Source organism: Rhinatrema bivittatum, chromosome 11 (assembly GCF_901001135.1).
Source record: "Rhinatrema bivittatum chromosome 11, aRhiBiv1.1, whole genome shotgun sequence".
Classification (NCBI taxonomy): Eukaryota; Metazoa; Chordata; class Amphibia; order Gymnophiona; family Rhinatrematidae; genus Rhinatrema; species Rhinatrema bivittatum.
This window is the reverse complement of record NC_042625.1, coordinates 33,937,406-33,961,895: the sequence shown is the minus strand read 5'-3', so window position 1 is coordinate 33,961,895 and position 24,490 is coordinate 33,937,406. Positions and strand designations below refer to the sequence as shown.

Below are 24,490 nucleotides of genomic sequence, written 5' to 3'. Positions count from 1 at the left end.
ACATTCTACCTGGTTCTCAACTTCAGTTTTAACTTGATCTAGTCATTGTTATGTTACAGCGTGTTTTTGCGCATAGTTTAATACATGGAAATGGAAGTAAGGGCCATTCATTCATTCTGCTTTGATATCAATGATACTGAGGGATTGCAGGTGGCACCCCGGGTTATGTGGGAGGTGCTTTTCAGTTTCTCTCTGACTCCATCTGCTGGAAGGGAGGCATAACCCTGCAGTCTAGACTGATCCTTGGTACTACAGGAACGAAAATTATCGAAGGTAAGACCTAATTTTCCTTTAGTTATTTACTCTCTCAGATAATAGAAGAACCAGGGGGCACTCCATGAAGTTAGCAAGTAACTCATTTAAAACAAATCAAAGAAAATTATTTTTCACTCAGCGCATAGTTAAGCTCTGGAATTCACTGCCAGAGGATGTGGTTTTAGCAGTTAGTGTAACTGGGTTTGAAGAATAGGCCGAGCAGACAACCAAGAATACCCAGACACCTCTGCTGTAAGGTGAATGAACTTTGAGTGCTTTTCTGAAGCATGACTTGCAGAAAATCTCTGAGACAGATTTGCTGGCAACAACAGGAAAAAGGCCTATTTAATGGCAGCATTTACTTCACAATGCAGAGAAACTGAGTCCTGGATGCAAGCTTTTGTCTTGCAGATGCATGGTTTCAACGAACAGAAACCAATTACGAAAATCCTGTGAGGTGACAATTTCAAGTAAATCCTGGTGCCAACCTACAGAATTCAAGTTTAGCTTCTATTCAAAACCCAGACTGCGATTTGTTTACACAAACAAAGAAGAACAAAAGAAGAAAAGAAGAATACATTGCATCAAAGCCAAAGTGATACAGGAACTTGTATGATGGGAGGAGGGTTCAGGAAAGACTAGTATGGAATGATTTTTACAATTGAATGGGGGGTGTCATCACAAGCATTTCCTATACATGATAGATTGTCATGACAACAGCCTAAGGTATCTTTGTAGAAGAAGTCTTTGAGCAGTCACGTCATTCATTCTGGAAGCTTCGGGAAGGTTGTATTTTGATTATATAAGTCAGGGCATGGCAGAGATTCACTGAGATGCAAGTTATTACAGATAGAGGGCAGTTATATTGTATCTCCCAGAACACTTGTCTTGGAATTTCTTATAAACAGCTGAATAAATTATATTTTAAAATCTGTTTCTGAATCGAAGTGTTCTGATTTGCCCTGTCCCTGTGTACACAAAATTATGTACAGGTTTAAAAAAGGTTTGAATAATTTCCTAGAGGATAAATCCATAAACTGCTATGTCAGTAATTAATAGGCAATGGTAGCTTGTGATCTATCTAATGTTTGGGTAATTGCCAGGTTCTTATGGCCTGGATTGCCCAATGTTGGAAACAGGATGCTGGGCTTGATGGACCCTTGGTCTGACCCAGTATGGCAGATCTTATATTCTGAACAGAAACTGGGATCTGGCTGGATAAGTTTTGCCTGGGCACAACGGTTAATGAAAGAAGTTCTTCTGTTTAAGGTCATTAAAATGTTGCTGATTATGCTACCTGCACCTGCCCCTTAGTTGAGCTCTGCCAGCTCATAAGGAGGATTATACTATTTGCAGATTTTTTTCTCTGTTGGGATGGCCTGTCCTGAAAGAAATCAGGAGTAAGTATCATGGAACTTATCATGGCTGATATGGTAAATGAGACTGTAAGAATTACTGCCTGGGAAGATAGCATGCTGAGGGAGAGAGGCCTAACTGTATGAACTCATGATGATTGGTTCAGCAGAATTGTCCATGTTGAACATCACCCAACTGATTCATGTCTCATTGTAATGCTCTTAAATGTTTTGTTGCAGCAATAAAAAAAAAAAGAGGATCTCTGAAGCTCATTCAGACAGCATGTTGCTGTTATTGAATTGTACCGAACTTGGTGATCACAGCATAGCAAAAACAAACGAGACACCCCTGATTCCCTTAATGCAAGTATACATTTTTGTATAAAGAACAGACTCCAGCCACGAGCAAGCTAGAGGACAGAATGCCTGGGTTACACACAGACATTAGCTAACACCCGCATTAACGCACATTTAATGCTGGCATTAATGCTAACACCCATTACAGTACAGCGTCATTTATCTGCAATGGTCAAAACCAAAATCATTTTGGATAAACTCTCCTGTGAGGTTTTCTTGGCTCACCAAAGTTGTGACCTGACTCCACCCTCCTGACCTTTCTCCGCTTTTTTGCCCCCCTCCCAACCCCTGAGAACTAAAGCTTCAGAAGTAATTTTACAAGGGAGCCTTCAATTTCAATGTGATAGAAAAAGCTCAGTAGAAACACTCACGGAATAGGTAACTCCTGTAGAGGAGATGGGGGAAACTTCAGTGACAGTTGCATCGATGACCGTTAAGGCATCGAGCTGCGGGTACAAACTTTCCATTTCTGGTTCTTCAGATAAATTATCCTCGCTTCCCAGCAGGCTCTCCTTCTCAGCTTTATCATCAGGCCATGTTTCAACCACAGAGAGCACACCCGCATCCTTGTCAGGTATGAACTCCTCAGTGCTCTCATGGATTGAAAGAAAGTCCTCTAAGCTTTCATTGATTGTGAATTCAGTGTCCAAATTGTCGTCAGCTTGAAGGTCATCCTCTGTGCCTTTACTGTCCAAAAGAGCCTGGTCCACGCTGTGCCTATTCTTGGCCCCTCCTTGACCTTGTTTCATCTGTAGGTACAAGACATTTCTACTCATTTCCCCAGCAGCACTGTCTTCCGTGCTGAAACTGTGCTCAGAGTATCCCGATGTGATGGAGAAGTTGCGTGACGACGGGTGGCCGGAGTCGGGAGAACACGTGCCATTAGGGACCGTCCCGTTCGGAATTTTGGGCAGCTTTCCATCTTCATTTCTAGCTTCTGCGTCAGTCTGCTCCACCTCCTCGACAGATTCAAAAACCTTCAAGAAATCAACGGGAGGTTAAAACAAGAGATGGCAGAGATTATGTAAAGGTAATGTTTAACTATAATACGTGGTTGTGTAAAAAACAAAGTTTTTGAATTAAAAACAGAAAAATCCCAAGTCCATACTCCTTGCTAGGGTAACACCTTTTGTTGTACATAACCAACCACCCCCACTCTCATCTCATCAGGCCAACGCAAGGATTTAGTGGCAGTATTGTGCAACAGCATGTGAGAAATTAGGGCTTGATTCCTTAGCACGATATCTGCTGCTTGGGTCCAAAAGAGCTGGGGATGCTGTGAAGGCAGCATTCACAGCTCTTGGGAGGGCGAGCATGCCAGTCATCACTCAACAGTGGCACCTACTGGCCACATCCAAGGAACACATGTATCAGATTCCTCGGTGCTCCATGGCCCCTGATTGAAGACAATTCACTGCGGTGGCTGGGCTGCCTGGGAGAAAGTATAAAATGAAGATTAACATGGTAATGGGAAAGGAAGGTTTATGGGGTCATAATACTAGAAGAGATTGACTTCAATTGAGCTAGAAACCCTAAAAAAGAATGAGAAAACTGCAATAGGAACTAATTTTCGTTCCTGTAGTACCACGGATCAGTCCAGACTGTGGGTTGAGCCTCCTTTCCAGCAGGTGGAGACAGACTAAAACTGAAAGGATATCCTATATGAGGGCAGAGCCTATCCTGTAACCCTTCAGTATAACCATTGTCAAAGCAGAAAACAACAAAACCAGAATAGGATCAAGCAAGTAACCAGAAAGCTCAATAGAGCAGATATAGAATAATGTAATAGATATGGTATGACTAACCGCTCTTGCATATACTTGGTGCTTGAGCAACCAAGGCTTCCGGTGTATTTGCTCAGTATTCATGCACAAAAAAGATGTGTGGAAACGTACGAATCTGCAAGAGAAACAAGCTTCGAGAGGACAGAAGAAAGACAAACAGGGAAGGGCGTCTGGACTGATCCGTGGTACTACAGGAACGAAAATTAACAGGTAAGAACTAATTTTCCTTTCCCTGTACGTACCCGGATCAGACCAGACTGTGGGATGTACCAAAACTTCCCTAAACCGGGTGGGACTGAGACAGTCCCGCTTGAAGCACTTGTAGCCCAAAAGAACCAAGCAGTGGAGCTTGCACATCCAGGCGGTAGTGTTGAGCAAAAGTATGCAAGGACGTCCAAGTGGCGGCACTGCGAATCTCCTGCGGAGAGACAGACTGACTGTCCGCCCAGGAAATAGCTTGAGAACGCAGTGAATGAGCTGTTAGGCCCTCGGGAACCGCTCGACCTCGACAAGAGAGGATGAGGAGATCGCTTCCTTCAACCACCGCGCTATAGTGGTCTTAGAAGCCGGCTTACCCCGATTGGGCCCACTCCAGAGGACAAAAGATGGACAGAGACCCGAAAGCCATGGGTAACCTGGAGATAGCGAAGTAGAACTCGTAAGGTATCAAATTTACGAAGATTGTCCCCAGTCGCAGGGGAAAACGCAGGGAGTTCTGCCGACAGGCTGACATGGAGGTTAGAAGAACCTCCACTAAGAAGGAAGGGGCCCATTACGAGGAGTATTCTGGAATCGAAAAATTGCAAAAAAGGTTCCTGACAGGACAGCGCGTGGACCTCAGATCCGACGCACAGAAGAAATAGAGACCAGAAGACAGTCTTAAGCATAAAAGCCTTCAAGGTAGCACGACGGAGAGGTTCAAACAGAGCCACCCAGAGGGCCCGAAAGACCAGATTAAAACTCCACAACGGGCAAGCGGCCGAGAAGGTGGACGGAGATGCTTGACGCCCTTCAAGCACCAATCACATCCGGGTGGCCCGCTCAGTGATGACATTCCACCCGACCCAGGAGGGAGCCGAGATGGGAGAAGACCTTCGTGGAGAAGAGAGGACCAATGAGATCGGGACGGAGAGCGCTGAGATACCCGACTCCGCACAAACAGATTCAAACACGTTCCAGATACGCGCGTACACCAGGGAAGACGACTGCTTCCGGGCCCGCAGCAAGATGGAGATGACCTCCTCCTAATAGCCCTTGAGCCTTAGGCGCCGCCTGTCAAAGACCAGGCCGCTAGACAGGAGCGATCGGCCTGGTCGAAAAATACAGCTCCTTGACGAAGGAGCCGAGGAAGTTGGCATCTGTCCGGCGCTAGGTTGAGAAAATCTGTGACCCATGGCCTGCGCGGCCACTCTGGTGCTACCAGAACCACGGGACCCCGGTGGAGTTCAATTCTTCTGAGAATTTTCTCGACCAGGGGCCACGGGGGGGGGGGGGGGGAATACATACAGAAGGACGTCCACCAGCCAAGGGAGAGCCAGAGCATCTACGCCCTCCGAGCCGTGTTTCCTCCAGCGGCAGAACAACCAATTTGCCTTGGCATTGCGAAGGGTCGCCATGAGTCCCAGGTGGGGGGGGGGGACCACCTGTCGACGTTGAGATTCATGGCTGTGTCAGAGAGTTCCCACTCCCCGGGATCGAGCGACTGACGATTAAAAAAATCGGCATGAACATTCCCCTTGCCCACGATGTGGGAGGCCACCAGGCACTGTAGATGTCACTCGGCCCAGGCGAAGAGACGGCTGGTTTCCAGGGCCATCAGCGGACTGCGGGTGCCTCCTTGGCGATTGATGTAAGCCATGGTGGAGGAGTTGTCGGACGAGACCCGTATCGCCTTGCAGCGGATGAGGGGGAGAAACTTCAGAAGAGCTAGGAACACCACCCGAGCCTCCAACCGAATGATGTGACAGCGAGACTGAGCAGCCGGTCAGATCCCCTGGGCGTACTGTGAGAGGCAGACCTCACCCCAGCCCGAGAGACTGGCGTCCGTGATTACTATCTTCCACTGAGGGACTTGAAGAGGCATTCCCTGAAGCAAATGAGGAAGGGAAAGCCACCACTGCAAGTCAGCGACGGTAGAGCCCGAAGACGGGAGAACTGTGTGAAACTGTTCCACCACTGGCTGCCAACGGGACAGCAAAGCTTTCTGGAACGGTCGTATATGAGCGAAGGCCCAAGGGACTAGGTCGATGGTAGAAGCCAAGGAGCCTGAGACCTGCAAGTAGTCCCAAGCCGGAGAAGGCAGCAAGATCCAACTCTGAAACCGGCTGATCAACTTGAGAGCCCGCGCATGAGGCAAGATGACCGTGCCCACCCGGGTGTTGAAGTGGGCTCCCAGGAACCCTAAATCCTGGGAGGGCTAAAGGTAGCTCTTGGAGAAATTCAGTATGCACCCGAGAGACGCGAGAAGAGCTAACATGTGATCCACCGCCTGCCGGCAAAGAGCCTCTGCCTTGGCCCAGACAAGCCAGATGTCCAGGTAGGGGTGAACAAGGATCCCTTTCCGGCGGAGAGCTGCTGCCGCCACCACCATGACTTTGGTCTCGCAACGGCACCTCGTGCCTTCACCAAAGGTAAGCTCCCTGAACTGGAAGACCCGGTGGAGGATGTGAACGCGAAGAGACTACGGCAGCCGCGATGAATCGGAATATGGAAATACGCCCCTGTGAAATCGAATGAGGCGAGGAACTCTCCGGGGCGAAACGGCACGAGGCCTGTTCACAGAGTATTCATGCGGAAAAGCGGGATCTTGAAAACCCGGTTGACTCATCTGAAGCCTAAGATCAGACGAAGACCCGTCCTGCTAGGGAACGATGAAGTAAATAAAATACTGGCCTGCGGCAAGTTCACTGTCTGGAGCCAGGACCACCGCACCCAGACACAAGAGCCTGGCGGGGGTTTGCCACACCGCTTGCCGCTGGGACCGACCGCACGGGGAAAATAGAAAAAGATCCCGAAAAACTCGAGCAAAGCGAAGGCGCACCCATCTCTGAGAACATCGAGGACCCACTGGTCCGACCGCCTAGGAAGGGGACCGAGGAATGAGCCCAGTGAACTCCATTGTGTGGGCAGGCGTAAGGATGGAGCACGTGGGCTGGCCCTCGCGAAAGGGACGGCGCCCACGAGAAGGCTGCGACCAAGACTGTGATTAAGAAGGAAAAACCCCCCTGAGGAGTCACCCTGCCCGCGTAGGGTAAACCATCTCCGGCCCCAAAAACGTGGACGAGAGGGTGTAAAAGAACGGGATGGCTTCGGACGGTCCTCGGTAAGCTTATGGACCTTACTTTCCCCTAAGGAATCCATAGTTTCTCAAGGTCCTTGCCAAAGAGCAGCTTACCTTTGAACAGTAACGTGCTCAACCGGGCTGTGGAGGACGGATCGGCCGACCAATGGCGCAGCCAGAGGAGCTGTGTGGCGGACATCGCTGAGGCCATCACCTTTGCATGGAAGCAGAGAAGGTCGTATGCGCAGCCTCTGCCCACGGGAGGTCCCGGGTGCAGAGTATTTGTTGAACCCACCTGAGACTTGCCCGCAGCATGAGACTGCTGCAAATAGTCGCATGCACCCCCAGCGCCAGGACATTAAACATGTGCTTCACATGAGCCTCGAGCATGTGGACCTGGGGCGGCTTTAAAAACCGGGAAACCCTCCTGTATCGTGACCGCATAAGTAGTCCACGGAGGGACTGTTTTGTTTTTTTTTTTTTAAATCTAAGCATACCTCCGGGAGGGAGAGCTTGTCCAGGGCACGGCCCGCCCGGAGTCCCGGCTCGGGAGCGTTCCATTCCCGCAGGCACGACAACTTGTGCGTGGGATGAAAGGGGAAGGCGCTTGCCGGATCCCTGATTCCCGTCAGGACCGGGTCCATAGCCTAGCAAAGAGGCCGTGAGGGGTGTCTGTAAGACCCTGGGGTCATCCCCCTCCAGGGGTGGAAGGGTATCCTCCGCATCCGGAATGGCGGCAGTATCCGGGGGTACCGGATCCACCGGGAGTTCGGGGGGGGGGGGGGGGGGGGTCCCCCCCCCCACCCGTGCCCCAAGGGACCCCGGGGGCTCCGCAGCCAGTCTAACCGTCAATGGCGCGGAGTGGGGAATTTTTTTTTTCTTTTTTATTTGCCGGGGGGGCCTTCCTCCTCCTCCTGCAGGCTAGCTAAATAAAATCTACGCAAAAGGAGGGCAAATACAGATAGAAACCAAGCTCTGGAAGTCCCAGGTGGGGGAGGAGGAGGCGAGGGGGTGTCAGAAAACCCATCCTGGGGGGCCACGGGCTCAAATCGGGGGGTAGCTGCAAAACATTCGGCCCCCCAGCCCCTGGGAGCTCCGAAAATGGAGCCAATAAAAACCCCAAAATGGTCACCATTCCCGGGCTTTCCCGACCTGGGAACGGCCTGGCCAAGCACTGGCGAGTCTATCCTCGGGCTAAATTTGCCTGCCCTGCCGAGGAGGGACCTTCCCCACCCGGCAGGGAGGCAGAGAAGAGGCCCCCTCGCAAAAAACGCAAAGGGGGCTGGCAGAGAAGAGGCAGGCTGCCTGCCGCGGCAAAGAGAGCCGCACTGGAGAAAAAAACTGCAGAGAGAAATTTGAGTGACAGCCGGGAGGCCCGGAGTGAAGCAGCGGGGAACCCTGCTGACTCCTGCTTGCCTGGCTGCCAGTTCAAGCCCAGGTAGGAACAAAGACACAGAATATTGGTCTGCTGCTCTAGGTAAGTAATAAAAGCACTGGAAATACTTTAAAACTTACTCCTGTTTCTGTGCCTCTGGTTTTGTTTTTTTTTTTTAAATAGACTGAGCACAGCAGTGGAAATTTAAGACCCTTCGGCAGCCGGGGGGGGGGGGGGGGGGGGGGGGAGGATGAGAACTGGACCACCAGACTCAGTCCCCACAACTGGAAGCGGTAACGGACACAGACTATGCACTGCACAAGGGGCAAAGCCCCCCTGAGTCCGGCAAGAGCCAGGAGACTGAGCCGTCTCCTGAGAAAAATTCTACAACTTCCTGACTAACCTTTTCATTTTATTTTAACAGGAAGAAAAAAACCATAAAATCCTTAAGGAATAAGTACTTGCTTGATCCCAGAAGGAAAGAAGAAAAAGAAGGCTGACTAGCCTAGATCAGGAGACTGAAGGGAGACGTGCTGCACCTGCTGGAGACAGACAAATACTGAAGGGTTACAGGGTAGGCTCTGTCCTCATATGGGATATCCTTTCAGTTTTAGTCTGTCTCCACCTGCTGGAAAGGAGGCTCAACCCACAGTCTGGACTGATCCGGGTACGTACAGGGAACTTACGTTTAACATTTTAATTAATTAAAAGTATTATCTTTATTTTATTACAGACTGTGCAAAGAAATGTCTAGATCTTATTTGCTTAAAATTTAATGTGATTGAATCCAACTTCATAGATGTAACTTAGCCAGTATCTGAAGGGAAACCTCTGGCTGCCCATTCTGGTACCTGCAATGCCAATTTCTAGTCCTACAAGAATCACAGGGTGACCAGAAGCAAATTCATAAAGCAAGACCGGCCAAAAGCTGCTTTCCAGAAGTGAATTCTCATCATATCTCTACAACCTAAGGACTAATTTGGGGAGTCTAATTCACAGCTACCTCATTGTGGTTAGCTTTTAAGGTGCAGTAAATAGTGGGCCGATGTAGAATTCACACTTTAAATGTACAAGGCCATTAGGGTACAAAGCAATTAGGAAAAAAAAAGTACTCTCATTCATGTAAACTATATTCATATGGGCGTCTGTTCTGCAAAATTTGGAGATGCACAAAAAATTATGCCTAGGAATACGTTTCTGCAGACCACAGCTGAACGGACCCCTTGCCAGTTCAAATCGTTCTTGGAGCCGTGAGCTGAATATCTCCATATATTCAGCCATTTATCTGACTCAGAACTTTGCAGGACTGGAGCCACTGTAAATTACAGTAATTTATCTCAGCTTGCCTGAGGCACCATGACATCCTCATTATGTAAGAGCAGATTTATTAGTCTAATAACCTAGGTGTTAAATTGCAGCCTTAGAAGCAAACACACTGCCCTTAGCCTGCTTCAGACCTTTACTGGCTTCTTTGGGCAGGTGCGTGTACGAGCAGGATCATTCATCATGGCGCGTACACGGTACAGAGGTCAACTGTTTCGGTGAAGAAAAAGGCTTACACAAGCCATCCTTTATCAAAACTTATTGGCTGTGTTTTTTCATGCAGCAAAAATATCTGGATTTTTAACCAGATTTTCCAAACAATGCCTGCAGCATCACTACTACTCAGGTGTGATAAATTCCTGCTCCAAAATGCTTACAATCTAAGGCCTAGATTTATTAAAATGCTATAAATATAGCGGAAATAGCGCCTGCGATAGAAAAGGGGGGGTGGTTAGGCTGGTTTTACCTGCGTCCCCGCATCACATAGGTCATTTCCACAAGCAGTGCTAAATGTATCGCACCTATGCTATTTTTCGGTTCATGTGGTGTGTTACCGGGAAAAGGTTTTTATCGAACATGCCAAATTGGGGGGAGGGGGGGGGGGGGGGGAGGGAGAGAGAGAGAGGGAGATTCAAACAGCAGGAATTCTTCAGTGATGTCAACTTTACTGTGCCTACTTCCTACTGTGTATGTAAAACTGCCCCCCCCCCCCCCCAAAACCTACCCACTCCCCAAACTCCACTCTGAGTTAAAAGGGCCCCCCCTCTTATCGTGGCATATTTCTCTCTCTCTATCGCATTTAATGTTAGGAGCTGCTCATTACCATTAACTCTGCCCAAACTCCTATCTGCATAGCAAATGCAACATTTGAATGCTTCAACGTGAAATAGTAAATGGCCCTGTAAGTGGCCTAATGCAATGGGAGATAAAGTGACTTGCCCAAGGTCACAGGGCATGTTAGTGGGTGGCAGGTGGAATTTGAACCATGGTTTTCCCTGGTTCTCAGCCCATTGTATAATCAGCAGGTGAGATGGAGTGCCAGGACAGGGGACAGGTACACGGCATAGCCAAATTCTACTATACTCCCCCTCCCCCCCTTTTTATTTTTAATTAACACTTTCTTCTGTCAGTACTTTGCAACTCCTTTCAATACAGGGCCTTTGAGAATTGCTGGCTTTGGTACAAAAGTCATGTTTGTGTGAAGTGTACATTCTTTACTGGAGTCCTTCAAATGACTGGCTGGCTAAGAGAATCAAATTCCAGTAATTCTTGGTACCATAAAAGAACAGTGCGTCCATGCATTATTTCTGGAAGCTGGGACTTATTAATGTGCATTTTAGTATAACATATATTTGGGAAAAGTGGCTTTCAGATCCCATATTAGCATAATGCTGCTGATGGTCACCAGGGAGCGCTCTCTCTCTAAGCCAATTCGTGCACTTCGCAAAGCTCTGCAGTCCTGGACAGCACAGGTGCTTGGGAGCAGAGGGCCTGGCAACCCTGAAACCACAGCCCTGCAGAATGGCACAGGTGGGTAGCAAGAATGCAGGTGATGGGCGACAAAGCTCCACGATGCCAGACGGTGTGGGGTCATGGAGGCAGAGGGGCCCAGCAGGCAACGAGGACGCAGGGGATGGTATCCAGCAGAGGATAAGGAGAGTGTGGGGAAAGCATCCTCTGGTGATTTGCACCAGGTATCAGCAGGTGCTGCTATAAAAATGTGGTTAGCAATATACAATTTAAAGCAGCCTTCTGACGTCTGCCCTTTGGACAAGGGTACTGTGTAAGCACACTGCTAACAATTCATGCTCATTACCTGCGTACTGGCACTGGAATCACTCTGCAGGCGGATATGGTTTTGTCTTCCAGAGCTACAGCTTTGGGATGACTGAAAGAAAAAGATGACAAAACATGGGTTCGTGACTCCTCCCACATACAACAGCACCACATACGTTCAGTTAAAATCAGCTGAAAGTGAGGCCCAAGGAGAGATCCTCTCCCACTACCACCACTGACCGTTTCTACAGCGCTCCCAGACGTACTCACTGGAACCCCAAAAGTTCGTTCGTGTTTGTTACATACTTATATAATCAGTGGGATTCTGATGTACATGTACTGATCACTATGTCCATTGTTCAACTTGGTCACATACTAATGTAGTTTTGGTTTTAATGTTCAAAATATCAACCAAATAGATCATTGCAACCTTATTCTATTAAATGTAATTGCTCAGCTGAAGGTTTTTACCAAGATGGTCATTCAGTAGTAGACATATGGAATACAAATATTTATTTATTGCTAAGATAAGACTGAAGAACGATTCAGTCATACATGCACCAGGATTAGAATCAAAAGTTATCCTGAAACTTCATTCATACAAAAGTAAAAAGCTTTATACAATAGTACAGGGCTTTCCAAACATGTTCTGGGGACCTCACACCAGTTGGGTCAGATTTTCAGGAGATCCATGGTGAATATGCATGAGATACAATTTACATATACTGGCTTTCCAATGTGTGCAATTTTATCTAACACATTCATGATGGATATCCTGAAAATCCAACCGGCTATATGGGGTTAACCAGGACAGGAAACCCTGCAGCATTATTTTGCAGAGCAGGTGTACAAGCTCCAGAATACTTTGTGGCAAAAGTAAAAAAAAAAAAAAAAAAGCAGGGAGGGAAATCCACCATCACTCTGATGAGCAACCAAGACTGGACGTGTCCAGGAGCTTCCAGCCCAGGGAAAACATTTAGCACATTGCGCCCATGTACAGGAACCTTGCCAAATACTTTTAGCTGTTTTTGAGGTACAGTGGTTCTGTTAATATGCATTAGCATTATATGGATTTATTAAACAGCAGAGCACATTGTACTATTGAGTAAATCTGTTTCTTGGCTAACCTACTCTAAGAATGGTTTCTGTGCTTTCAAAACAATTTAAAAAACCAAGCAGTTAAATATCAAAGAACAGAAACCATGACTGCACTGTTTCATACCACAGAACAGGAGTGTTACTAATGCACCATGCCGCTGAAAATTAATTCTCGTGCAAGTCAAAATGGCTTATCTTGAACACTTTATTTTGAGCAAGTTTTTTCAAAAAGGGTCTACTACAGTTTAAAAAACTGCAGTACCAGCAAAGTCCTGGATTAACCTGAGCAGCTGCCCTCGAGTCAGTCTGGATCTTCTCACATCTTGCTTACCTCGTTGCTGACCGTGGAGTCCCTGTGCATCATCCTCTGGATGTGGCAGTCTAAACTCGCTCCGGAGGAGCATTTTGCCAGAGCCGCAGCGTGTGATTCCTTTTCCCGCTGGCGGACAATTGCCTCGCAACCGATCCATTCAGCCATGGTTTGTTCATAACAGACACGACTTGATCATCCACCTAAGGCATTGAAAAGCACACAAGTCCTGGTTGATACTGTACAGGGCTACTGTTACTCGTGAACATGAGGGTGTTTGGGATATAAATTAAGGAATCAGAGTGAAAACACCCAGCACCACCAACAATCATCGATGCTGTTTTGCATTACTTGAGGCACAGTTATTTAGCCAACCTCAGTACTATAAACCACAGAGAGAAATCAAACATGTCTCGCCTTTCCATAAAAAATTCGCTCAAAGCGAGTTACAATGGCAAAATAAAAATGAAGAAGTACAAAAATTCAGCAATACAATATAAACAGAACCCGCCCCTGTCTAGAAGTGGTCACAGGGAGCATTATATAAATGCCATGCAACCTTAACAAGTTAAAAAAAATAATAAAATATCAAGCTGAAGCATACCCATAAACAGTCACAAAAAAAAAGTAATTAAAAAAAAGCAAAAAAAACAGTCTGGGGGCAACACAATTGCCAAGGCAATCCCAAACTCCAAAAAGTAAAACTGAGCATCAATGAAGGTTAACAAACAAAAAAGAGAGATATATATCATCAGGGCGATTCTTTTTATTGGACTAAAGGAAAATTAGTTTCTTACCTGATAATTTTCGTTCCTGTAGTACCAAGGATCAGTCCAGGACACCTGGTTGTGACCCCGCACCAGCAGATGGAGACAGATTAAAACTTGTGGGCGGAGCCATATATGCTCCTGTGCCAGTCACAGCCCCTCAGTCATACGTAATGTCAAAGTAGACAAAAAACAGAACAACCAAACTAATAACTAACCTAATAGGGAGCCATTCAAGGACCCCCAACCGGAACAGAACCCCAAAACGAGGGAGCAAAGCAATAACCGGAATAGTTAACAAAAGAGATGAGCGGACTCTCCGATTCTTCACAACAGCACGGGCGGGATCCTGGACTGATCCTTGGTACTACAGGAACGAAAATTATCAGGTAAGAAACTAATTTTCCTTTCCCTGTACGTACCAGGATCAGTCCAGGACACCTGGGATGTACCAGAGCTAAATTACCGAGGGTGGGAAGCAGAGAGTCCCGCTCGGAGTACCCTCTCTCCAAAACCCCCGGAATCCGCAGCCTGAACATCCACCGATAGTGTCTAATGAAGGTATGCAAGGACTTCCAGGTAGCTGCCCTACAAATCTCTTGAGGCGAAACCTGAGAAGATTCCGCCCAAGACGCAGCATGAGCTCTTGTCGAATGAGCCCTGAGACCATTCGGGATAGGCTTCCCTCGTAACACGTAGCTGAGCCGATGGCCTCTTTAAGCCACCGTGCGATTGTCGTCCTGGAAGCCGGGCCTCCTTTCTTTGGGCCCGAGAATAGAACAAAGAGATGATCCGACACCCGGAAAGGGTTAGTGACTTCTAGATAACGGAGGAGAACCCTCCGCACATCCAACTTCCGCAATTCTTTCCATTGCGGGTCCGAATATTCAGCACCTGCGAAAGCAGGAAGCTCAATAGACTGGTTCAAATGAAACTGTGACACCACTTTTGGCAAAAAAGACTGAACCGTCCGCAGGGAAACTCCCGTATCTGAAATCCGCAGGAATGGCTCCCGACAAGACAAAGCCTGTAATTCCGAGACTCTCCGAGCCGAGGTAATCGCAACCAGGAAAACAGTCTTTAAAGTAAGATCCTTAATAGTAGACTGTTTTAAGGGTTCGAACGGAGCCGTAGACAAAGAAGAAAGGACCCAATTAAGATTCCAGGAGGAACATGGATGATGTAGTGGTGGACGAAGATGTTTAGCCCCCCGAAGAAAACGAGAGACATCGGGATGCAGGGCCAGAAAGGAACCGCGAACCTTACCCCGCAGACAACCAATCGCCGCCACTTGTACACGAAGGGTACTACAAGAAAGCCCTTTGGCTAGACCGGCCTGAAGAAAAGCCAGAGTATCAGAGACGGAAGCGGAAATGGGATCTAGCCCTCGGCTGATACACCACTCCTCAAAAACTACCCAGACACGTACATAAGCCAAGGATGTAGACTGCTTTCTTGGACCGCAGTAACGTGGCTACCACCCGCATCTGAATAGCCTTTTTCTTTAGACGTTGCCTCTCAAAAGCCATGCCGCGAGACAGAAGTGATCCGCATCCTCCAAACAACGGGGCCCTGACGAAGAAGCCCCGGAAACCCCCGTAGCCGAAGGGGAGCATCCACCGACAGCTGAACGAGATCCGCAAACCAAGGGCGCCGTGGCCACTCCGGCGCTACCATGATCACGTTGGACGGGTGCAACTCTATGCGCCTTAAGATCTTGCCTATCATTGGCCACGGAGGGAATACGTACAACAACACGTTGGTTGGCCAAGGAAGAACCAGCGCATCGACGCCCTTGGCACCTCGCTCCCGACGTCGACTGTAAAACCGAGGAGCCTTCGCGTTGTGCCACGTGGCCATTAGATCCATGTGGGGGCAGCCCCCACCGATCGCAAATGAGATGAAAAGCATCTTCCGTCAGCTCCCATTCTCCGGGGTCGAGGTGGGTGTCGACTGAGGAAGTCCGCTTGAACATTGTCGACCCCGGCTATGTAGATGCTGCTATGGAGTTGAGATGGCACTCTGCCCAACTCATCAGAAGCTTTGCCCTCTTCCGCCACAAGTGGGACTTCGTGTCCCTCCTTGGCGATTGATGTATGATACTGTTGTTGCATTGTCCGACAACACACGGACCGCCTTCCCTTGGACCAACGGGAGGAAGGCTTGCAGAGCCAGGCGCACCGCTCTGGTTTCCAGACGGTTGATGGACCACTGCGACTGGACGGAGGACCATCGGCCCTGTACCGACTTGCCTAGGCAGACCGCTCCCCAACCGGAGAGACTGGCATCCGTCGTCACCACTGTCCAGTCGGGGACCAACAGAGACACTCCGCAAGAGAGATGGCCCGGATCGAGCCACCAGTGAAGACTCTCCCGCGCCTGAGTCGTGAGTGGAAGTGGTAGGTGGAACTCTTCTGATACCGGCTTCCATCGGGAGAGCAACGCAAATTGTAATGGTCGCAGATGAGCAAAAGCCCAAGGAACCAACGCCAGTTTGGACGCCATAGATCCCAGAACCGTCAGATAATCGCGAACCAGCGGTAGCTGAAGACTTAATAATCGACGCACTTGACACTGAAGCTTGCGTGCACGATCCGCGGACAGAAAAACCTTGCCCTGCTTCGTGTCGAAAAGAGCTCCCAGGTATTCCAAGGACTGGGTAGGAACAAGCTGACTCTTGTTGAGATTGACAACCCAACCTAAGGTCTGCAACAACTGGAGGACTCTGGCCACCGCCTGACGGCAACGGGTCTCGGACTTGGCCCGAATCAGCCAATCGTCCAAGTAGGGGTGTACCAGGAACCCCTCTCGTTGAAGATGAGCCGCCACTACTACCATTACCTTTGTAAATGTTCACGGAGCTGTGGCGAGGCCGAAGGGAAGAGCCCGAAATTGGTAGTGTCTGCCCAAGATGCAAAATCTGAGAAACCTCTGGAAAGACGGCTGAATTCAGACGTGGAGGTACGCCTCCGTGAGATCTAAAGAGGCCATGAATTCGCCTGGACGAACTGAGGCAATCACTGACCGAATTGTTTCCATCTTGAAGTGTGGAATGCGCAGACATTTGTTTACCCCTTTGAGATCCAAAATTGGCCGGAACGTGCCGTCCTTCTTTGGCACGATGAAGTAGATGGAATAACGACCTGCGCCTTGCTGATCGGGAGGTACGGGGACGATTGCTCCTAAGTCCTCCAGACGCCTGAGATGCTTAGCACTGCCATGGTCTTTTTTGGGCACTTGCAGGGCGACATTAGGAACTTGTCCGTTGGAGTCCGTACAAAATCTAACGCGTAACCGTGCCTTATTACATTGAGGACCCACTGATCGGATGTTATTTTGGTCCATTCCTCGAAAAATAAAGTCAACCTCGCCCCTACGTTTGGAACAGAGGTTCTTGGTTGCCGTAAGGAATGGACCCGCCGTATCTCATTGAGAGGCTTTGGGACCCGTGCCGGACGGGGTGCCTCCCTGTCTGCCGTAACGTTTCCCACGAAAGGACTGTGGCCACGAAGAGGCCCGGGAAGAAGTCGAGCGATAAGAAGGAGCCGAGGACCTCTGAGGACGAGATCTCGTTACCCTCGAAACCGGGACCTGGACGGATAGGAGGATCGGGCTCTGGACCTGTCTTCTGGGAGTTTAAAAGCTCTGTTCTCTCCAAGAGAAAGCATGAGATCATCCAACTCTTTGCCGAATAACAACTTCCCCTTGAAGGGCAGGGCTCCAAGGTGAGCCTTGGAGGATCCATCCGCCGACCAATTGCGAAGCCAAAGTAAGCGACGCGCCGAGACTGCAGAGACCATGGATCTTGCTGAAGTACGTAGTAGGTCATAGAGAGCATCCGCACTATAAGCAATGGCAGCCTCTAGGCGATCCGCCTGCGTGGCCTCTTCAGGAGAAAGACCTGCATTCGCCTGTAGAACTTGGGCCCAGCGCAAACTAGCCCGCATGGCATAGTTGCTACAAATGGCAGCCCGGACTCCCAACGCTGAGACCTCGAAGATCTTTTTGAGCTGCACCTCAAGCTTCCTGTCCTGTATGTCTCTAAGGGCTGTGGCCCCAGTGACCGGAATCGTGGAACGTTTAGTTACCGCCGACACCACTGAATCCACCTTTGGAAGCCGAAGAAGTTCCAGTGCGTCTTCTGGCAAAGGGTAGAGCTTATCCATTGCCTTAGATACCTTCAGACCTAGTTCAGGAGTATCCCACTCCCGAAACAAAATGTCAGACGCCGAGAAATGGAATGGGAAGGCTACCGCTGGACCAGTGAGTCCTAGCAGGACCGGGTCCATAGTTGCTCCGGGGCGCGAGACTGTCGGTGGGGCTTCAACCCCTAACTCGCTGAGGATTGCCGGGATAAGCGGGGACAGCTCGTCCCTTCGGAAAAGGCGTACCACCTTTGGGTCGTCCCCATCACCGGCTTGCGAAGGTTTGCTCAGCCCTGCTTGGGCAGAATTGTCCCCTGAGGCGCCATCGGCCCCCATCAGGGGCTCGTCGGGCGGATCTACCTCATCTTGTGAGGTGGACTCTGATTCTGTATCCTGCGGGATACCTCTTGGTGTCCGAGTTCCTGTCACAGGGTCATCCCGAGATTTTTCTTCCTTGGAGTATCCTTTTTAGAGTGTCCATGAAGTTCCTTGCGCCTGCAGCCCTTATATTTTAAAACTTTTCGCAGCAGGAGGGCAAATCCGCCGAAAAAGACGACCCCGAATCTGAGGAGTCCGATTCCTCGCTAGCCTCATCCGGGACTCAGCCCCCCCAGCGGAAGCCCCCCCGAAGGCCGTTGTTGAGGAGATACTCGGGAGGCGCGGCAGAAACCCCTGCAGGTTCCTGCACAACTTCGTGAACTGATGCCAAGATGGCCGCCGCTCCTGCACTAAGCGGGAAGGAGTTAGCTGGCGCGATAGAAGCGGCGGGAGTGCACGACGGCGACCGCACCGACCGGGAACGTACCCCCTTACCTGACTTAGACGGTCCCTCCCCGCCCGGGATGCATGCAGAACAAATTCCCTCACGAGAGAGCCGCGCGCGCGCAGAGCCGCAAGCGCGGCAAGTTGTGCTTCTAGGCATTCTTGCGGCCGCGGCGGGAAAACGTGAAGAAAAAATGAAAAATAAAATTAAAGATTTAAATGCCGAAAAACTCCCCTCCCCTTGCCGAACCGAGGACCTTTTCTCCCCCCCCCCCCCCCCCCCCCCCCCCCCGGCGAAGAAGAAACGGAGAGCCGGCACAAACAAAAGAATTTAAAAAACACTTTTTTTTTTTTTTTTTTTTAAATCAAACCTGCCGCTGTCCAAGGTCCTGGGTTCCTGCTCCTGTTGGGGGTGAGTGAACCGGGCTCCCCGGTGTCACCCCCGACGCTGCTGCTTTAGTAGTTCGGGTCCTCGACCCTCAGCAGCGGCCTCAACCAGGGGGGGATGGTCCTCTCAGAACTTTCCCACCCCCCTGGGAGGCAGGACGGACAGCTTCTTTAAACTACTCTAAGCAGAAGTAGAATCAAAAAATACAAACTGAGCTTAAAATAACCAAAATAAGTAAAATAACCCTGACTAAAACTAAGTATCAGTCCTCAGGGCACCCAGAGGCTGTGACTACACCTGCACCACCTACTGGAGACAGAGTAAGACTGAGGGGAGGGGCTGTGACTGGCACAGGAGCATATATGGCTCCGCCCACAAGTTTTAATCTGTCTCCATCTGCTGGTGCGGGGTCACAACCCAGGTGTCCTGGACTGATCCTGGTACGTACAGGGAACAATACATTTCCTGACAAGGTTTCAGGAGTTAACACTCCCTTAACTTGTGGTTAACAAAGGCCTTTAATTTAAAAATTAAAAAAAAACAAAAAACAACTCTTCAAATTAAGAAATCTCTGGAAAATAATTTAGCCATTCCTTAGAATGCTGATTTTAGTAGCTGTGTTAGGCATAATTAGAAAGTAGTAGACTATTTTGTTTCTTTGAGCTTATTCAGGGGGTCATTTTCAGCCAGCTAGGCGGATTCTTTCACAGCAAGAGCACGCGTGCACTTTCACTCTGAAAATTATCTCAGCAAAACTATGGGTGCACAATTACTCCTGCTATTTTCTGTGAATAGTTTGGCCCAGAGGTTCTGCATGCAGACTTATTCATAAAATTATCCACCTAAGTGTCAATCCTGCCCAGACTCTACCTCCTAGAAAGTCTCTCCCCTCTGCAAGTAAAGGTGCATGCGTGTAATTTTATGTGCATATCAGTCACACATTCTTCTAAAGGGCCATTTCTACAGATAAGGCACTACCTTGCCTGCAGAAATCCCTTTGAAATTTACCCTCGTAGAAAGCAAGCATGTAATTGTAAAATCTTTGGACCCACTCTTCACGGAGGTTATTGCTGGATGAGTACTTAATGTCCATGATTCACAAATTGGAGGCTTCAGCATGCGTGAATAAGGTCTTCTGGCAGCCACTGAGCCAGACTAAATACTTCATTTGCAGCATGAGGGACTAGAAAACACTGCGGGACCTTAGGAAATCTAGGAAAAGAAAGGTCAATTTTTCTAAGAAATGAACTGACCTCCTTTCTTTCAGCTTTCGTCATGCCAAACTGATAGTGTCCAAGAAGAAAAGGCCACACATCTCTACGTATCTCATGCTGGATTCCCCCATAGTAGATCAGGCGTAACAGCTCTTGTTCTTCATACTTCTGGAAACAGAATGATTAAAGCAGTAAGAAAAAAACCCCCAAAAACAGAGAGAGCTCAAAATGAAGACACTTAGGGGTCGATTTTCAAAGGATGTGCACATGGTTCCCAAAGCGCACACATGGACGCGGCGTGCGCGTGTTATAAAATACGATATCCACGCGCACGGCAGATTTTAAAATCCGCAAGAGCATGTGCTGGCGGCGGGTGCTGGAGGGGCAAGTTTTCAATTAATACGTGTGATGACACAATCGGGCCTTGCCCATTTCCCTCCCAGTCCAATTAAGGAGCGGACTGGGAAGGAACTTCCCTAACCCCCTGTCTAATCTTCCTCCCTCTTCCTCTCTCCTCTCCTCTCCGACCCCTAACCCCTTCCTATCTACTTACTTTTTTTTTGTTTTATTACTTACTGCTGCTCTGGAGCAGACGTAATCTGCTCATGCCGGCCGGCTGCCAGCAGACGCTGTCCTAACCCATCCCCCCTGCCCCTCTCCACCTAGACCCCCACCCCCGGCCTGCCCCCTTTGGAGAGGCCCAGCAATTGTGCGCGTACTGGGGTTTACATGCGTGGCCGGGCCCATATCAAAATGCGTGCAGTGCGCGAGCCTTTGAAAATCCGGGCATTAGGGAATAATTTTATAGATGTAACGAGTGTAAGATATGCAATGCACAGAGTTCAAATGAAGGTAACCGCAGAACCTCAACAGGATGACCACAGATCACTGGCACCCAGGGACTCTGTAATTTACAAACCTTATAAATCACAAAAACTGAGCGAAGCGGTGTACAAATTCACATAAATCATCTCCATAAAAACAATAAACAGCAACAGCAAAAAATTAAGATATCCGGCATTGGCAAATGCCTCGGTGGATAAGTATGCTTTCAATTGTTTCCGAAAAGATGTAATGTCTTGAATCAATCTCAGGTGTTGGGGCAATGCATTCCACACTTATGGTCCAAGTATAGAAAATGCTCTTCTATGAGTTTCTACATACCGCGTGCACTACTGTTATTCACCTCTCTTCCTTGGAAGAATTAATGCAGTCCAAGCTGAAGCAGCACCTAACATTTCTGTATTGTAATAATTGCATTAATCATTCCCTATACACTGAGGTATCTATGTTCAACAGACCCTCGCACTGTTCCTACTTTAGTCATTGCAGCAGCGATGCCTTCCAGAACCCTATCTCGTGGATTCTAAATCCAGCCATCAGGAGTCACCCCTCAAAGTCGACCATGGCACCCTTCCCCCTTCAGGGGCTATGAACCCTGCACCAACTTACTGCTGCTCTGGAGCAGACGTAATCTGCTCATGCCGGCCGGCTGCCAGCACACGCCGTCCTACCCCCCCCCCCCCCACCCCTCTCCACCTAGACCCCACTCCCGGCCTGCCCCCTTTGGAGAGGCCCAGCAATTGTGCGTGTACTGGGGTTTACATGTGTGGCCGGGCCCATATCAAAATGCGTGCGGGCCTTTGAAAATCCGGGCTTTAGGGAACAATTTTATAGATGTACCGAGTGTAAGATATGCAATGCACAGAGTTCAAATGAAGGTAACCGCAGAACCTCAACAGGATGACTCACAGGTCCAGATATCACTACTAACGCCCACTGACACCATACTCAAAGGCATAGACAAAGGGCACTCCTACCTCCTAGCAATGCTTGACATTTCATCCGCGTTTGACACCATCAGCCACAAAATTCTGTTAAACCTACTCTCTGACATCGGCATAACAGGAACAGCACTACTCTGGTTTAAATCCTACCTTGAAAATAGACAATTCAAGGTCAAGCTGGGTAACAACGAATCTGACCCTATTAACCTATCCCGAGGTGTTCCTCAAGGCTCCGCACTATCCTCCACCCTCTTCAATATCTACATGTTACCCCCTCTGCAAACTTCTATCTAACCTAGGTGTCACCCATTTCATTTATGCAGATGACGTCCAAATCCTCATCCCCAACACTGATTCTTTACCTAAAGCCTTAATGATCTGGGACAACTGCCTCGCCTCAATCAACTACTTACTAACATGCACCTAGCACTTAACACTGCCAAAACAGAACAACTTGTCATTTCCACTGATCCCCGCCCCTTTTCCCACACAGACTCCAACCCTTTGCCCCCCATACCCCTCCCCCTTCATAGATGAAACATGGGCGTCACCATTGGCAACCAACTGAATTCATAAAATCCACCCTAAAAGAATGCTACTTCAAACTCCATGTTTTAAAGAAGCTAAGACTCCTCCTACATGGTAATGACTTTAGAACTGTTCTTCAGACCATAATCTTCTCCAAAATAGACTATTGTAACTCCCTTCTCCTAAGCCTCCCCTCCTCTACCATCAAACCCCTACAACTGCTACAGAATGCTACATCCAGAATACTCACCAATACCCACAAGAAAGATCACATTACTCCATTCCTAAAGAATCTCCACTGGCTCCCTATTTCCTCAAGAATTCACTACAAAAGCCTCTCACTTATACACAAGACCCTACACACAATGGCTACACAATTCCCTCCACGTCCCACAATCCAACAGACCTACCAGATCCGCCTATCAAGGAACACTCCACACACTATCCCCTAAATTTACCCATCTCTCCTCCACAAGGGATCGAGCATTCTCGTTAGCTGGTCCCGCAATATGGAATGCAATGCCACCTGACCTCCGCATAGAAACATGCATTCAGAAGTTTAAAAAGAAACTAAAAACATGACTCTTCAAACAGGCCTTCGACTAAGTACCCGCTCTGCTCCAACTCGCCCTCATCCCTGCCCCCCTCTCTCCCCTGCTCTCCATGTGCTTAAACCGCCTTAGTTCTTACCTCCTTACCTGGACTTCTTAAGAATGACCTCTCCTTAGTCCCACCTTCCTTCTATACACAGCTTTTCAGCCCCATCTTTTACTATTATATGCCCCATATGCTCCTACCTCTAATTATTTGAAAAATATGTATATAGTTTTCTATCCATACTAGTCAACCTTTCTTGCATCCATCTGTTCCATTTAAAATTTTAAACACTTACTCTATCTTCTCGCCTCATATGCTTATACTTTATTTTATACATATACATATGTTAACCCTACATGCTACAAATTGTTCTATGTAAAAGGTTTATTTCCTATACTAGTTATATTTTGCTTTATACTCTCAATGTTCCTTGTAATCCTATACTATGTAATCACAGTGTTCCTTGTAAACCTATACGATGTGCAAACTGTTATCGGTATATAAAAACCATTAAATAAATAAATAAATATCTAATTCCTCATCAGATTAAGTACAATTCTGGTCTCTTGCCTTTTCACTTTATATTCTGCCTTCCCTCCCACTTTGCTTCCCATTCTAAGTAACCCTGTGCTAAAATTAATGCAAGATATATCTAAATAGGTGGGGCTTAGATTGAGACAACAAGATTTATCATTCAGATTTACATATTCTTATTTACCAACCCTGCTAGTGCCCCCTTACAATTAAACAGTAAAAAAAAAAAAAAAGTTAATTTCACTGCTTTCACTTGTGTCTCTACTACAGCAAATAATTAAATCAGAACTAGAAGCAGAGAATTAAAATGTATTCGCTGTTATAATGCGAGGGAAGTTGGTTCAACAGTATAACTATTTCAGAAAAAAAAAAAAAAATTTTCTGGAGCACCAAAAAGGTAAGGTTTGCAGATTCTGCGACAGAGTCTGCATCAGGACCTAGAGCTGAGAAATCTCCACTTTCTGGACAGCAGAAACAATACAGAAAAGGGGTTAAAGAGAAGCTTAAGTCCGCACCGTACTGTCCTGCAAGTAGCCCTGCCACACGCTTGCCGTCAGTCCAGTGCTGGCGTCCATCGGCAGTTCAGGAGACACGATCCTATGGTTCACCAGTGCCGACAAATGGGTTCTTACTGTCGAAAGATGTCTGCAGTACGCCAGCCCTGTTCGGTGCAAGCGAGACATAGGGACAACAGATTTGGTCAGCCAAAAGATGTTTCTGCCACGGAGGCCATTCTCATGACACTACCAAAGAAAAAAGGAGTTAGCAATGGGCGCTGTGCTGAAAATAGGAGCATAATTCACATTTATCATTTGTGTGGAGAAGGGAGCTTACAACCTAGATGAAGAGAGTAGA

At 48.2% G+C, this 24,490-nt stretch overlaps 1 protein-coding gene across 1 annotated transcript in view; it reads right to left on the bottom strand.

Moving 5' to 3' along the window:
- Nucleotides 1–24,490, bottom strand: part of LOC115100809 (small G protein signaling modulator 1-like) — a 324,051-nt gene that overhangs the window by 54,202 nt on the left and 245,359 nt on the right. The window contains 6 exon segments of the mRNA XM_029619713.1: nucleotides 2,339–2,944; nucleotides 11,546–11,617; nucleotides 12,935–13,101; nucleotides 13,104–13,116; nucleotides 20,229–20,357; nucleotides 24,151–24,296. Coding sequence (XP_029475573.1) covers nucleotides 2,339–2,944; nucleotides 11,546–11,617; nucleotides 12,935–13,101; nucleotides 13,104–13,116; nucleotides 20,229–20,357; nucleotides 24,151–24,296 — 1,133 coding nt within the window.